Raw genomic sequence first — 15136 nt, forward strand, 5'->3', positions numbered from 1 at the left:
ATGAAATAAAACAAACGCTATCTAGCTCGGATCTCAAACTTGGAATCCCGGTACCGATTGCGAACCTCTAGATAAAGAAGTTTGGAGATTTTTGATTCAAATACCAAACCCAGTTCTTAATTTTGAATTCTTCCTTTTCGAAAATGTTGTGGCTTTAAAATTCAATGGAATATGAATGAAACGAAGACTTCGCTTCCGCAAGTGATGGGGTTTTGAACAGTTGACAGTGGTGATTGATGTTAGGAGATGGATAGAGACAGACAACTGTCTCTCGGATGCAAAGAGTACAGATACATATACCTCAATAGTACCTATTTGCAATATTTGTGTAAACTTTATGAAAATGATGCGAGTTCTATGGAAAGCTTACGAATCTCAAAAAATATCAAACTTTACAGGAGTTCTTCGCAACTCAGAGAAATTTTGCAAACAGTAAACCTTTAGAATATCAGGGGGATAGCTATTAAGTACTAGAATAATCCTACAGCGTCCTATTGATTTAAGGAGAGTCCTGCAAACTTCAGAGGCTAGTGGGTAGTGGTAGTGATCCGAAGACCGTCAGACAATTTCTACAATATTCAAGCTACTCCTGAAATATTCAACATTCAACAGATTTCAAGAATATTTAGTGTCGGACTTCAGAGTATTTTTAATATCTCTATTTGCTTCAGAGAAGAAAATCCTACGTGCTCCAGAAGGTAGTATACTATTCTAGAAAATCTTTCACAGCTCAGAAGATTTTTTTGAACTGCTTAGTAATTTCGGGGATTATTCTTCCATACTCAGGATAATTCGGCGAACTTTGCAATGGTTCCTTGAAAGTTTTCTGGAGTTTAGAAAAAAAAATCGCTATCCAGGGGAGCTTTTTTGTAAGAGAAGAACAACTGCGACCAGTATTAATATCTATTGTGGTATGCCCCTTCCTTAATCTAAGTGTACTATCTACCATGTCGTGTCACTATTGAAGTGATTTTCGTTATGGAGATACACCTTTCCCAATTAGGCACACCACTTCGAATGCAGTTTATTAGCTGTTAGAGATTAGCAGTCCAAATACCAAAAGACTCCACGGTTCCTTTACCGAGGACCCTTAGTCTGCGTTGTATCAATGCACTGCATTCACAGAGCAGATGCTCTGATGTATCACTTTCAGATCCGCAGACGCGGCTTGTATCGTTTGAAAGCTTACCAATTTTTTTAAGATGATTATTTACTCGGTTTTTTGCTTAGTCTAAGTAACTCCAAGCTTTTTTTCTCGTTGGGTGAGATGAACTTATTTGATGGCCGTAGTACTCCATTGTTCTTTATAGCTGCGATTTTCCACCTTTTTAAGCACCTTTTTGAAGGGAACTACATTTGACTCCACAGAATACCTCTGGGCCAATAAAATTATTCGAAGCCCCCTTTCTTGCTAGTGAATATCAGTTAATGATTTCAATAGCTCGTCTACAACTAATAACCACAATGAGGGTGATAGAACTCCGCCTTGAGGGCATCCCTGATTTGTTTTCATAGTCGATGACGTGGTATTTCCCGGTTCTTCCGACTTGAGCGTATCCCCGATTTATTTTCATAACCGGTGAGGAGTTATTTCCTGGTTCGTATGCCGACTAATTTGTGATGTCTCCAATCTATAGCGCTCGATAGTGAGATACTTAAAGTTCATTATTATCATCACTAGATCTTACATACTTCTTGGCTTCACGGAGAACATCGATATCATAGACGTTCACCGCAGAGCAACGGAAGTCATTCGTGCCTTTTAAAAGGCGGACTACAAGGGTTGTTTGCGGAGGGCTGGACATGTCGTAAGATTGTCGGATGACGACCCGGTGAAGATAGTTCTTGAGGGCGACCCTACAGGAACAAGTAGACAGGGCGCACAGCGAGCACGGTGGATCGACCAGATAGAGGACTGCGGACCCTTCGAAGACTGCGAGGCTGGTGACAAGCAGCAATGGACCGAGTGGAGTGGAGACGGCTTCTGCATACGGCAAGTAACAACAAGGCTCTAGCCTGAACGTAAAGGAAAAAGCAAGGATCGAACTGTAAACTCTGACAAAATAAAGTGCATGGTAGATAGCAAGGCAGTCCGAGCGACGTTGGTACCGAGGTGTAAATATGTGAGATCTAATTCATATAGCTTTGAACACTAGTGACCTGTGATAACGATGTTAGGCGCAAGGTAAACGACGTGTTGCGGGTGCGAATAGAACAAATCGCTCCCTGTTGCTCTGTACAGCCATTAGACATGAGGTTTGAAGAAAGCAGACATTCCAGTGCTTGATGTTTTTCAGAGAATCTGCGTTCAATACTCGGAGGCAAAGTAGAAAATGGAGAATGACGCTGGCGTATGAGCCATGAGCTGCACCAAGTAAACAAATAAACTGACATCGAAAGACTAGTAAAACATGACAGACTACAGTAGCGCGAATGCCAGGAAAAAGACCAGCTAAATTTATGCTCAGTCAAGAATCTAAAACCCAAACTCGCTAGCTGTGCGCAATCGAGAAAAATGCGTGTACGGCGGGCGTTCAAGGAGACTTGAAAATGGTGGCCAAAGATCGAGTAACCTGGGCCTCATTCGATCATAATTTGGAGTACTCACTATAATCGCAGACGAGATGGGAAATGTTGGGCACTAAAACACTGCTCAATACCAATTCCAGCGGTCCGTGATTCTAAATGCGATATTCATTGTACGGTTCAGATATGTGCGGGCGTAGGGATTTCGCGATGACGTGTGTCGTCGTGAAGGGCCCGAGCGTTTGTAGGTTAACGCGCGCCAGAGCTCTACGTGCGTACACAAATCGTCGATGCCTTATTCTCAAAAGCTTTTTCGTATTAGCTAGTAATGAGTGGCACTATTACAATAAATTGCTGTACAAATGATATGTGAACCGCATCCAACAAAACTTACGACGGTATCCGAAGGGATTCCGGGCTTTTGTTAATACGAAGGGAAAGGAAACGGGTCTTCAAAAAGCAAAAATTTCCCGATGATTGGAAGTATTCAGTGATGTTTCTGGTACACAAGAAAAATGACAAAAGCAACATCGAAAACTACCGAGTCGCTTATCAACGAGGTACTGCTTTTTGCTAGTAAACATTACATAAGCACTTGTCAGCACGGATTCTTCTGTGGTCGATCGGTTGAGACGAATTTAGTTAGCTTCACATCGTTTTGCATTGAAAACATATCCAGGAAACTCCAGGTGAACACGGTCTACACAGATCTTATGGCCGCTTTCGACACAGTTAACCATGAGATACTGCTAGCAAAAACTTGATAAACTAGGATGTACCACGAAATTCTGGCTTCGATCCTACCTTATACACCGTAAGGTCGTCGTGCAAATTGGTGACAACGTGTCTGAATCCTTTTGTAATAATTCCGGAGTTCATCAAGGTAGTACACTAGGTCCATTACTATTTTCATCGTTCGTGAATGATGCGGTCTTTGTTCTAATGCGTGGAGGGAAACTGTTTTTCGCCGATGACTTGAAGATATCCCTTGTGATGAGGAATGAAGCCGATTGCCGTGAGTTACAGTGTCTCATTGATACATTTTACAATTGGTGTCAAAGGTGTTATTCTCGATGAAAGGCTAACTTATACCAATCACCTGTCAGCGAATATCGACAAAGCAAATCGACTGCTAGGTTTTATGCACAAAATTTCCAGCGATTTCCGGGATCATCTGTGTTTCAAGGCTTTATATTGCTCACTGGTGCGCTCGCAGTTGAAATTTGCAAATATCGTCTGGTGCCCTTATCATGCAACATGGAGTGAAAGGATTGAAGCTGTCCAGGACATGCTTTACGTCAATTTCCGTTGAACCTGCCACCATATGAGAACCGTTACAGACACGCATCGCAGGCCATTTTCATATCAAAGCTTCTGTTGGCTGAGTATGATGTTCTAAATCTTCTTGGACAACTCTACGCCCCAACCCGTGTTCTTCGCCCTCGGACAATGCTACATATCAAAATGCGTAACACTAACTACGCTGCTGGTAGTCCGATTTTAGCGATGGTTCGTCGCTTCAACGAGCTTGCCGGGCACTTCGACCTCAATAGTAATTCATCACGATTTCGTTACCGTTTGCTGTTACATTAGGTTAATTATTTTTAGTTTAGTTCATTAAGACTTAGTGTGAGATGAACACAAATTTTTAAATACAAATGCCAATACATCGAGCACGTTGTATGGACGTGTTCAGAACGTCAGGGTGCCAGGTCCCGGTCAAAAGATTCCTCGAGAATTCGTGATATATTGGCCAGCTGGGATATGCCGTACATGTCGTCGATCTATTATATTTTAAAGATAAATATGCTAACATTAGATTCAGGATTCGGGGTCTCACAGGAGTGAATTATTTCTCAGAGGTTGAACCTTCATATTTTCAGTATCCTGCTATCTATTTTATGCAGTATGGCTCAGTTTTTTTCGCATTCAACTTGGGTTAACATCGACGTTTAGCATAGCGATACTTGCATGACTCTTTCGCGCATCGATTAAAATTATAGTCCTCTACTCGTCTGTCAAATATAAAAGTCGGTGTTCGTTCTTTTGTATGTAAAGAAAAATGTGCTACTCTAATAAAGGCGTTAATTTCTTTTTAAATTATTCACGATAATTAAAAGAATCGTAACAGAATTTATCAAGATCTTGTCCACAAATATATTGTTTTATAGCTTGATAATTCCAGTAAAACAGAAAAAACTGATTCATGTTCCAAAGAACAATTTCCGGATATGAAACTGAAAAGTATTGAGTGAACTTACTGAAAAACTGCCCCAAGGCTCCAGCTCTGCTTTTTTTATTACGAAAAAGTGAAACTAATGAGATAGCGAATCGCAACAGTAATTATTTAGGAGCAAATATAAAAATTCTAAATTTATATTCCATTATTCAGACAGTCTACCTAAGCCAAGCTAATCTAATATGTAATAGGAAATGGTTATGAGGGAATATCAAGCAACTCAATGAGAATATTTTGATGAATTTGGTTTATCAAAAACAAAGAAAAAGCTATCCCGATCTTATCAATCCCGTTTTCTCAGCTTAAAACACCCGTGTCTGATAACATAGAGTGATCACACTTGTTAAAAAAAAGTGACTTTCCTTGTTTATACGATCTTTGATTAGCAGTCAGTAAAAAGCGTAAAATAAAACAATATAAACCTACAAACTTCACTATAATAGAAGACCCGAATTAAATGGCAACACTGCCATAATCGGAAAAGCAACACCCTCATTACACCTTGCAGTCCCCCCGTAACTACTTTCACAAACAAAGGAACATAGAAAATCAAATAAACGAAATTGCAAAGAAATCCCAAGAACGCTAGAATTCCCGATGCCCCTTCCCCTATTTCCAATCCTTTATCTTACCTTCTCGAAGTCATCTCCGTCCGGTACCACCCTCGGGATGTAGAATCAGCTGTTTCCTTTCGAAATAACTTTGCAACCACTAGCACTATAGCAGCAGCAGCAGGAACAGATCAATAGCCTTTTTCACGGCCTTCTACACAAAACTTCACACACCCTCACAGCAACAAACAACACGTTTCGGGTTTTGCACTAACTTCTTCTCACGGCCAACAACTGCGCTACACTTTTCTCCGTGTGGGGTTTCTTTCGTTATTTTTTTTCATGCACTCTCAAAAAAAATCGCGATAACAGCCCAGCTCGCTCAGCTTGCTGCTCGTCTCGGAGCCGAAGTCGTCGGTACAATCATTGCCATCATCATGATCATCATCAACATTCACTCTTCCGCTGACACTTGCTGTGGCTGACTGGCCGATGGGAAGGTATGCGGTGTGGCATTCGACGAAGTAGAGAAAAAAAAACCTACATACATATACATACACTGCTGCTCGGTTGCCTGGCCTGGCCTGGTCTGGTCTGCGCTCTGGTCTGGTCTGGTCTGGTCGATTCGGTCGGTAACACTAGACTGCTGGGAATCATCAACGTGTGGTGAGGAAATAATACAGCAAAAAAACGGTTTTTTTTGTTACAAAGCTTAACAATTTTCACATCGCATCGCGACACACCAACCAACCAACGAACGAACCGAACCAGCGCCGCGAAAGCCCCCTCGCTCGAACCAACAACGAACGAACGGGACCGCCGCAGCGGTCGGTCGGTATACGGGCGCACGCAAATATCAACACACGACACGGGCTGGGTCAATGTTGCCAGTGTTGCGGGGAAATGGGATTCCGACTGGAGCAGATGAAATTAATTCTCGCACTCTGGTCAATTCTTGGTTCTCATTCTTTTGGGGAGCTGAATCCTATACTGCCAGTATAATACATACTAGAGAAAATATTCATAAATTGGGTTGGGGCTCAGCAGAGTTGTCAGGCACATATGGATAATAGTTGCAGTAGAAATATCTAAAAATATGAGCAAATTGTAAAAATATATCAAAATTTTATAAAAAACTTATCCTTTGGTTTTGCATGCAAGTTCATGAAACAGCTCAAAGAAACCAAAAATTCCGCATGGTATGTAAAAGGTTGACTTTCAGGTTAATTTTAGGTTCAATTAAAGAGGTTGCACAAATTTGCATATATGTGCTCATTGTAAGAAATCGCCCAAAATTTGCACGACCTGGTAAGAAAGAAGAGTTAGATTAACCCTCTGCTCCGACAATATTACGTTTAAGTTCGCAAACTTGCTCGAACCAAAGGAGGTCGAACCGTCGTTGACCGATCATACATACATCATTTTCGATCATTTAAGCGTCTCGCCACATATCGTCACATATCGTAATCCAAAATCTACGAGCTGGGACCTCAACTAAGAGCGCTTGGCGATTAGTTTTTATGGGTATTATTGAACGATTGAATCTCCACGTGACTTGGATGAGGTTGGGACTAAAACAAATTCACTCATAGAAAGTATATACCAAATGTATTGTCGGTATTGAGCTACGTGGGCTTTTAGAGGAACCCCGTGGTGGAACGCTAAACTTGCTGGATTGAGAAAGTTATGTGGTAGAGCCCTTTTTAATCCTGTGAACGAAGTGGTTGGATAAGGCTATGCACAAATGTCTCAAATCTCAACGTGGATAGCAGGTAAAATAAGCTACTTTCGGAACCAAGAAACTTTCATGTGCAGATATCCTATATATGTGCACCTATGTAAACAAATAAAAAGAATGTCTAAATAGGTGAAGTGATATGTACACAAGTCAAAATAACATTTGATCTAGTTAAATGCAAATAAATGTATTCACTTAGATACGAAGAAACCTCACTCACGACTGCTCCAGAGTTAATTTCAGGTAGTCCTGATTCTTGGGCATTTTAAAGGGCTCAAACTCTATCAATACACGGCTACTCTTCAGAGTGCTGAGTATTATTCGTGCGATCTTTGTAAATCCGATTCCGAAACTGATCATCTGATACGTAATGCAATTACGTATCCGGATTATGGGTTAACCATACATAGACGCGCATATTGTTGAATTCTAACCATTTGTGGTAACGAGTTATAAGCTTTATCAGTATGATTCATTAACCTTTGGGAGTGAAGAACCCAGTAAAGTATTCTAATTCATAATCCTGACATACCGTCGCTTGTTCGTATTTTCTGCTTCGATAGGACTACCTGCTAGCTATAATGTTTGGCGTTTGATTTTGACTTCAAGAAAGAAACGAATGACCCTAAGGTTTAAACCTCCATAATCAAAGCAGAAAAGGTCAACTTAAATACTCTTTGGCAACTATATTTTGGTATTTTAACGATACGCTATAGAAAAATCCGTATTATTGTGAGAAAAATCGAGAAAATGTGCGAAAACAGACATTGCTTTCGCTTACGTTTTGTTAATTGTTGATGGATTCTAATAATTCGAACACCAATCAATTCAAACAATAGCCATTAAAAAAGTGTTTTCAAATTTATCCGCGTATTATAATAGTACACTATTGAAAGTTCAGTAAATCTGCGAAGAATTGGCAATACAAATACAATTTTCGCAAACTTGCGCAAGACTTTCTCTAACAAAGCCCTCATCTCCACACTCAAAAATGTCGTACAATGCTATCGTATGATACCGAATTTTTTTATTGTCATGCCTACTCTGTTGGCAGAATGAGTTAGATTATTGCCGCTGCTGGTAGGACTTTGCGGTACCCTCTCGAGATACCGAATTATTGTCCCATTTCTCATTCGACGTGAGCTGTGAAAGGGCAACGTTTGTCAATGCTTACTGGAAGGGATCCACCGTTTGCAGACCCCAAGCGTCAATTGCATACTGGATAGCGAGATGTCAAATTGCCGGTTTATACCGTGCGTATGAGCCATACCGGCAAGGTTCCGTTCGTTTCATAGGATACTTGACCCGAACACAAGACCTAGCTACCAGCAAACCGTTCTGATTGGGAATTGAAAAAAATCCTTCTATTAACTTAGTTTTACTTTGCGCTTGTTAACCCCTTCATGCCCATGTTGTTTGTGGACAACAACGTTTTTGTATAGCTATAACTTTTGATTCGCACTATATTGACAGTTCTGCTTGAAAAAGATTTCGGGGCATCGGCGTCATTTTTGAAAGGTTTTGCGTTATCTATTGTCAAAAAAGTTCATACAGAATTGGAACTTTTTTTCGAGCCAGATAATGCAAATAGAATGTCCGAAGAATTCCGTTCAGCAAAATGAAAGTTACTAACGTTCAAAAACTTCCCCTCTTATTTCTTAAGAAACTTTTAAAAAGGGCCACTATTTTGAAAAGTAAGTCGTAATCACGACAAAAGAATATGAAAAACTTGGATCGGATTCTCCAAAAATTACTAGTAATGATTGCATTCTTTTTAATAAATGCATGGTTTTTGTGAACGCAGTTGACTACAGCTGCTTTGCGCAGGAATCCATACACTTAGACCACGTATTCAACCTTAACCAACTTCCGTGTATAAGTTGTTTAGAGGATGTGAATAGCTGTAACTCATGTTGTTGTGTTCCGATCTTAATGAAATGTTGATTTTTTTTAAAAGTATGTGCACAGCAATAGGGATCTTTAGGAGTGTGCGGGTTAAGGCATATTCTGATGCAGATTAGTACCGTGAGTTAATATCTCAGTCTTTTTTAAATTTTTTGGCCCGAAGCTATTGAAAAAAACATTTTTTAGTTTGTTTCCTTTTAGGACAATAACACATCCAAACCCATGCGACTTGCACGACACTATAGGTTGCCATATCAGGTCTACCATAGTTTGCAGATAAAACTTGGGATGGCAGACTGCTAGCGGATAGAAAAAGTACCAGATCATGCTGTGTGGGGTGCTGTCCCGGTTAACAATGAGGCGAACGAGATATTTGCAGATACGTCATTTAGTAGGACAACTGTCAGTTTGCTGGTTGAATTTAATTTGGTTTTTTTAAATTTAAAAATCATAAAAGAATAATTAAGGTTTAAGAATGATATGAGTGTACTCGTAAGGACACCCGCTATCAATACATATGAAAAACTGACACAATTTTTCCAAATTAAAGATCCCTATTACAGTTGAAGGTCATTCGGATATAATTCGGCTAAAAAATCTAATTGCTGTACTCTGCGGCGAATCCGTCTTCGAGAAGGTTACAAATATTTTTGAGCAAGTAAACAACTCATCCAAATCCTCGAGCAACAAACGGTGGCCTGAATTCAGGTCCGTATGCCATCCATCAGGTACTGATGGAACTCAATGGATTTGTTTTGAGTGATGATGCAATGATATGCAATAGCCGATTTCAACAAATTCCATGGCTCATATTTATCGTTGATAACCCCGAAAAAAATATGATTTGGCAAGAGAACTGTTCCTGCGATAAGAAAACCAGAATTTTTGTGACAGATAACACTACGTATTCGGAATTAAAGGAAGTTCCTTAACAAACGATTGTTACCATTCATTAGGCCCCATAATGGACCGTTACGTTTTGGACAGACTTAGTCAGCTGTCGTTACAACAAGGATGTGCTACAATGACAGTACAGTAGAGTCCAGTTCATCCCAAAAAAACAGAACAGAACCACCAAATTTTCTCCAGCTCCGTCTAATAGCGAAGTATTGAGCGACAATGAAGCGGGATTTGAAGATAAGGAGCACAATTTCTAGCGATATTGGTCGCATGAAGAATTGGAGGAATCAGCAGGCCAAGGCCGTGACAGAAAAAAGGTCATCAACAAAAAAGTGCGTGGATTTCGTCGAAATAACAATGAATGATTAGTTTGTTGTTTTCGCCAAATAAAATTTTATTGCCTTTGCTTCATCCTTAGAAAATTATTTGATTAAATGAAAGGTAAAGCAAATTCACGCATATTTATGTGCCACATTTCTACGAATCTAGCATTTATTGTTGGTTGCAGGATTTGGAATTCTCCTTTTCGTGAACAGACATATGGAAGATATGTCTACTATGGAAGAAAACAGATATGCGATAAACTGCTTGTCGTGAAAACAAGCGCTAATGTCAAACTCCGGTTGGTTACCATGAAAATTAAAGCCTTCTGGCCACAGGTTCCCTGCCAGATCCACAACTTATCAGCATAGTTATCGGCATAAACAAATGTATATTTCGTGATAACATCACAGCAAACCCTGGAAACAAAAAACTTGTCTCGGAAGTTGTTAGAAATCTAATTTGACACGTTTCAACGGCCATAAGGATGTATCTGTTTGATTTGATGAGCGCCCGATAATACGGCTTTCGGGTTCGCATTTTAGCCGTACTGTTATACGATCCGGCTGTGAAATCCTTTCGAATGCGCATATTTCGAACTGTACAGCATAGAGTTTGTTCATCACAACCACGTTCGACGCCTTGATTACACGTTCTAGAAAACAGACGTTCCTTGTTTCAGAGTTGCACAGACGGTTGTTTTGGCTATTTTCAAATCTTTTGCGAAAACAGATAGAAATGGTGAGTTAAGCGTAAGCAATTAAGCAGGTTTCTGTGTGATCTCGCTTTAGAGGCAAGGTACGATCACTATCGCCAATGCGATAAACATGTGCTCTTCCTGGGACGTCATCATAGCCCAGGGATAGTGCCTTTGTCGGTTTATACATTGGGCCGGAGTCACAAGGATTGTAGATTCGAATCCTGCTTTTGAGGTGATTTTTTTACACAATTGCTTTCGTTTAACTCACCATTTCGGTCCGTTTTCCCGTTGGATACTACTAAAAAATCTTAAATAAGGTGTTGGCACTTACGCCAAAGCTCAAACATTTTTTTTTTGTTTAATTGCTTTGCGTTTGTCGTACGTGACCATGTCGTGATTCATTACTTTTGGGTAGAATCAATTCGCTCCTTTTTCCATCGCGCGGTAATTCGAAAAAAACACCAAATTGCACAAAATTTCAAGATAAAAACTTTGTGAACGGATTGCTGTTAAAAACGTTTTAACCGATCACTTCACCGGTCAAAACGGTGGATCGATTCAACAGTAGAATACAATTGAAAAGAAAACGCAGAACATTGGATGCATCAATATATTGCAATTGATGTTTCAACACTTTTAAAATAATTCATATTGTTCATATTATTCGTAATCACTCTAAATAGTTACAAAGCGACAAAACGAAGACCCATATTAATTTTTGCAACCATAACTCTTTTCTTTAAAGAATTAGTGATCCCAGTGATTCACTCCGATTGGCGATTCTACGTTGAAACCGCTCGCAGATAGCGCTGGGAGGAAAGTGTTGTTGATTTTATTCTGTTCTGTCATAGTGCATATATTTTCTGTAAACATTGGTAAAAAATGACATTTAAACACCAAATTACCGATCAATTTGTTGATAATTGTTTATGAAAATGGAGGAAAATCATCATTTTATCAGATGATGAGTAAACATCTTGCGAAAAGAGTGTAAAACATAGTGGTTTCTAATATTATTCGCAGAGCTACATGAGCGCTGTTTCGAAATGTAATTTGTTGAGCACCGTAGCCGCCGCAACAGCATTTCCCGTTCGTCCTAAGTTAAGCTAAACCTTCATGAGATGGTGTAAATTCATGAAACTCTCCAGATCACGCGAGGAAAGAATATATCCGGCTAATAGGAAAGTGTCAGCTTTGTATCATGCACAGCCGATCCTTCTCTCCGATAGTCTTCACTGAATCTCCTACGTAGTTCAAAATATAAAGGAGTTTGACATTGGTGCTGATTGGGTCTCGGTTTCGTGTTGGAACTTTATTTATGGAACGATTTTTCATAACCACAATAATACCCCGATTACATTTCGAAGAAATGTATGAGTGAAATAGTTGCAAATTGCTGTAATTTCAGAATAATCGCAAATAAAACTACATTTCTTACTCGTTTCATTCATATTTTGGCAGTGGTAAGCTTTTTCCGAGAAGATAATGAAGATTTTGTTGTAAGCTACGACTCACTTACGGGTGAAAAAAGCAAACTGTATCACTTTGCCAGTTCATGAGCTGAATCATAGGTGTCGCATGACTAATTTTGGCTTTGCCGCAAATCGCCAATCGTTGAAGTGGCTTTGGTTTTTTCACTACGCAGTTGTGTTGCGTGCCCCGGGACAGTGTGGTGGTGTGACGAAAAATCACCGCCACTTTTTCAAAAGCACCATTCCACCCGGTCAATTGTTTTTCCACCAACTATTTTGCATGATTTGAATCGTGATAATCTAATAAATCGACTGATATTCTTCTTTTAGCGTTTAATAAATGCTTTATACGGATAAATCGGTGACAAAGTTGAACGCATTTTTTCCAATGCATACTATCAAGTCACAGTAGATGACCAGTAAACACTTCGTACCATCAGGAAGGTACCTCAGAATATCTACTACGAAGATTGTTTCGTCCTGTTTCTAAGTTAGTGTCGGATTCTGACGAGACGAATTCAAAACGCAAATTCGAAAACTAATTTAATTATTTGTGTGATTTTTGTGAATCCGATTACGGAATTTCATATCTGATATGTAACTGCACTGCAGTAATACAATTGCGTATTTGAATTTTTCTACGTGCTCATTAGTTAGTTAGAGAAGTATCTGCTATCTCTATTCAACGCATTAGATCAAATGGTAGGATGAATAAGGGTACGTTATACTGGACTTTTCGCTTCGCTCAAACGCGAGCATTTTACATTTTCCAGGTAAAAAATTTAACTGTGCTGCTTCTTAGGAACGAAGCAAACATGATGATACCTATTTGAGCGTAATCCAGTCACTCAAAGTCGAGTTATCAACGAAATTGTGTGACATTCTGACTAATGAGATGAATAAGGGCTCGTCTACTCTATAACATAATCAAAATATCATGCATTTCAACTCAGTGGATTGCGGTTCACAAGTTTGAGGCGACAAATTTATGCATCCAACACACTAGGCTTCTATGAGTGACGTTATTCTCGACTATTTAAGGAACAGAATTGCTCGGGTAAGCTCATTGGCCTGTTGAACGGCGAATATAGGATTCATTTCAACCAGACATTTAGTGTTTTGTGAGTATAGTTTTTTTTACTATTTTTCATGTTTCAGATTGTTCTATGCTGATTTAAACAGTTCCAGAGATCGATTTGATTTTATGGTGATTAAGAGTAATTCTCAGAATAATTACGATAAGATTTAAATCCAGTAATACCCCGAATACATTGAATCATTTTCATGATGATTTTTCAAACGGTGTGAGAAAAACTGCTTTTTTCGTTTTTCAAAATTGTCGCTTATTGAGGCCAGAGTTTAAAAAAATTGACATCCCTGCGTGAACTTGAAAGAAAACAAAATTCAATTCATGCCCGCTGCGATGAATGAAATTTTTGGTTCGTTTCCCTCGTCATTCGTTCTCCTGACGCAGTGCATTCAGGTACGGACATGTTCGGTTTCAGAAGCAAAGTGAATTTTGTTTCTATGCTATCTCTGAGAGTGATTATTGATCAAAACTGCACCAGATATAGATTACGCAGTTCACTTATGCTCGAAAATGTAGAAGATGCTAACTTCTGCCTTCAAACTGTCGACATAATAACAAATGAATGCTTTGGTTGGTGAATGAATTTATATTTCCTCTGCACTCAAGCATTCGATTGTGCATGAAATTTCAGTCAGTTGGAAAGTGAATGAATGAGGGAGGCGTTGAATCTGAATGTCGGTTTCGGTAAATGCAAGCAGAAATAGGCAACTGATTTTGAAATTTCGTAGCACTGGTTGAGGCGTTCTCAGTTGAACATTAAAGGAACGCGGAAGTAAATGGCTGATCCTGAGTGATGTCTCGAGGAGCAAGAACAGAAGCTCTGGTTTGCGAGCGAGAAAGCGATTTTTTTTTATTTTTTGGCTTGGGAATCCAGTTGCTTTAGCATTAACTTAAGCCGTGTGCCTGTTTAGATTTAGTGTACTAGCTATCGCCAATTTTAATGCTATTTTGAATTTTTCGCTTAACTGGCCAAAATTGGTGCCAGCTACTGAAGAATTCTTGTTCGATCCAACAAGATACGGAACTGGAACACAAAATATCGGTGAAACACAATGAAGATTGGTGGAACGAAATTTGATAAACATAATTAATCCTTTTGAAGTCCCTAGAAATTCAAACAGAGACGTAAGATGAGCCCAAAGCAACGTTTTGTAATTCGAAAACAGCATAGCTAAACACAGCAATTGAAACTACAGTTTCGACCCGCTTTTATAAACTCCTGATTTTATGCATCCCCCGATTTTATGAACTTTTTGTAACGGATTTTATCAACCTCCTGTAAATTCGTACTTTTATACCAGCAATTCAGGCCTACAATATTACAGTTGTATTCAATCAAGGGATCCTGCATTGTTAGATAGCAGTAAAATGTAGGGTAGTTTACCCAAATTTGGTCCTATTTAAGGTAATTGCTGAATTAGTCACATTTTGCTTGAGTTCTAAAAAAACAGGACTATGTTTCAGGATAAACTAACACACTTTCACATATTAGCCGAGAAAAACATAACAATTGAAAGATATGCCGTATCTAGTAAGTATTGTATGTATATTTAGTAATATTCTGTTTTTATTACGTTGCAGTTCATGCCAAATCGCAAACAAAATTTAAATCAAAGGCTATTTTGGCGGACTGTCTGTGAACACCGGTCCGGAGAATACAATTTAGCGCATATTTGTCTCAGAGACTGTGATGT

General features: G+C 39.2%; 1 protein-coding gene across 3 annotated transcripts in view; it reads right to left on the reverse strand.

Annotated features, from left to right (window-relative positions):
* The window catches only part of LOC131685288 (tyrosine-protein phosphatase corkscrew), a 317023-nt gene that overhangs the window by 300179 nt on the left and 1708 nt on the right, over nucleotides 1-15136 (reverse strand). Inside the window, exon 2 of one of the 3 annotated variants that reach the window (XM_058968898.1) lies at nucleotides 5398-5801. In XM_058968898.1, coding sequence (XP_058824881.1) covers nucleotides 5398-5411 — 14 coding nt within the window. In that variant the 5' untranslated portion in view covers nucleotides 5412-5801. Of the gene's footprint in view, nucleotides 1-5397; nucleotides 5963-15136 lie in introns of all 3 variants that reach the window. The other 2 variants (XM_058968897.1, XM_058968896.1) reach the window with 2 other exon arrangements.

This window comes from Topomyia yanbarensis, chromosome 2 (assembly GCF_030247195.1).
Source record: "Topomyia yanbarensis strain Yona2022 chromosome 2, ASM3024719v1, whole genome shotgun sequence".
NCBI lineage: Eukaryota > Metazoa > Arthropoda > Insecta > Diptera > Culicidae > Topomyia > Topomyia yanbarensis.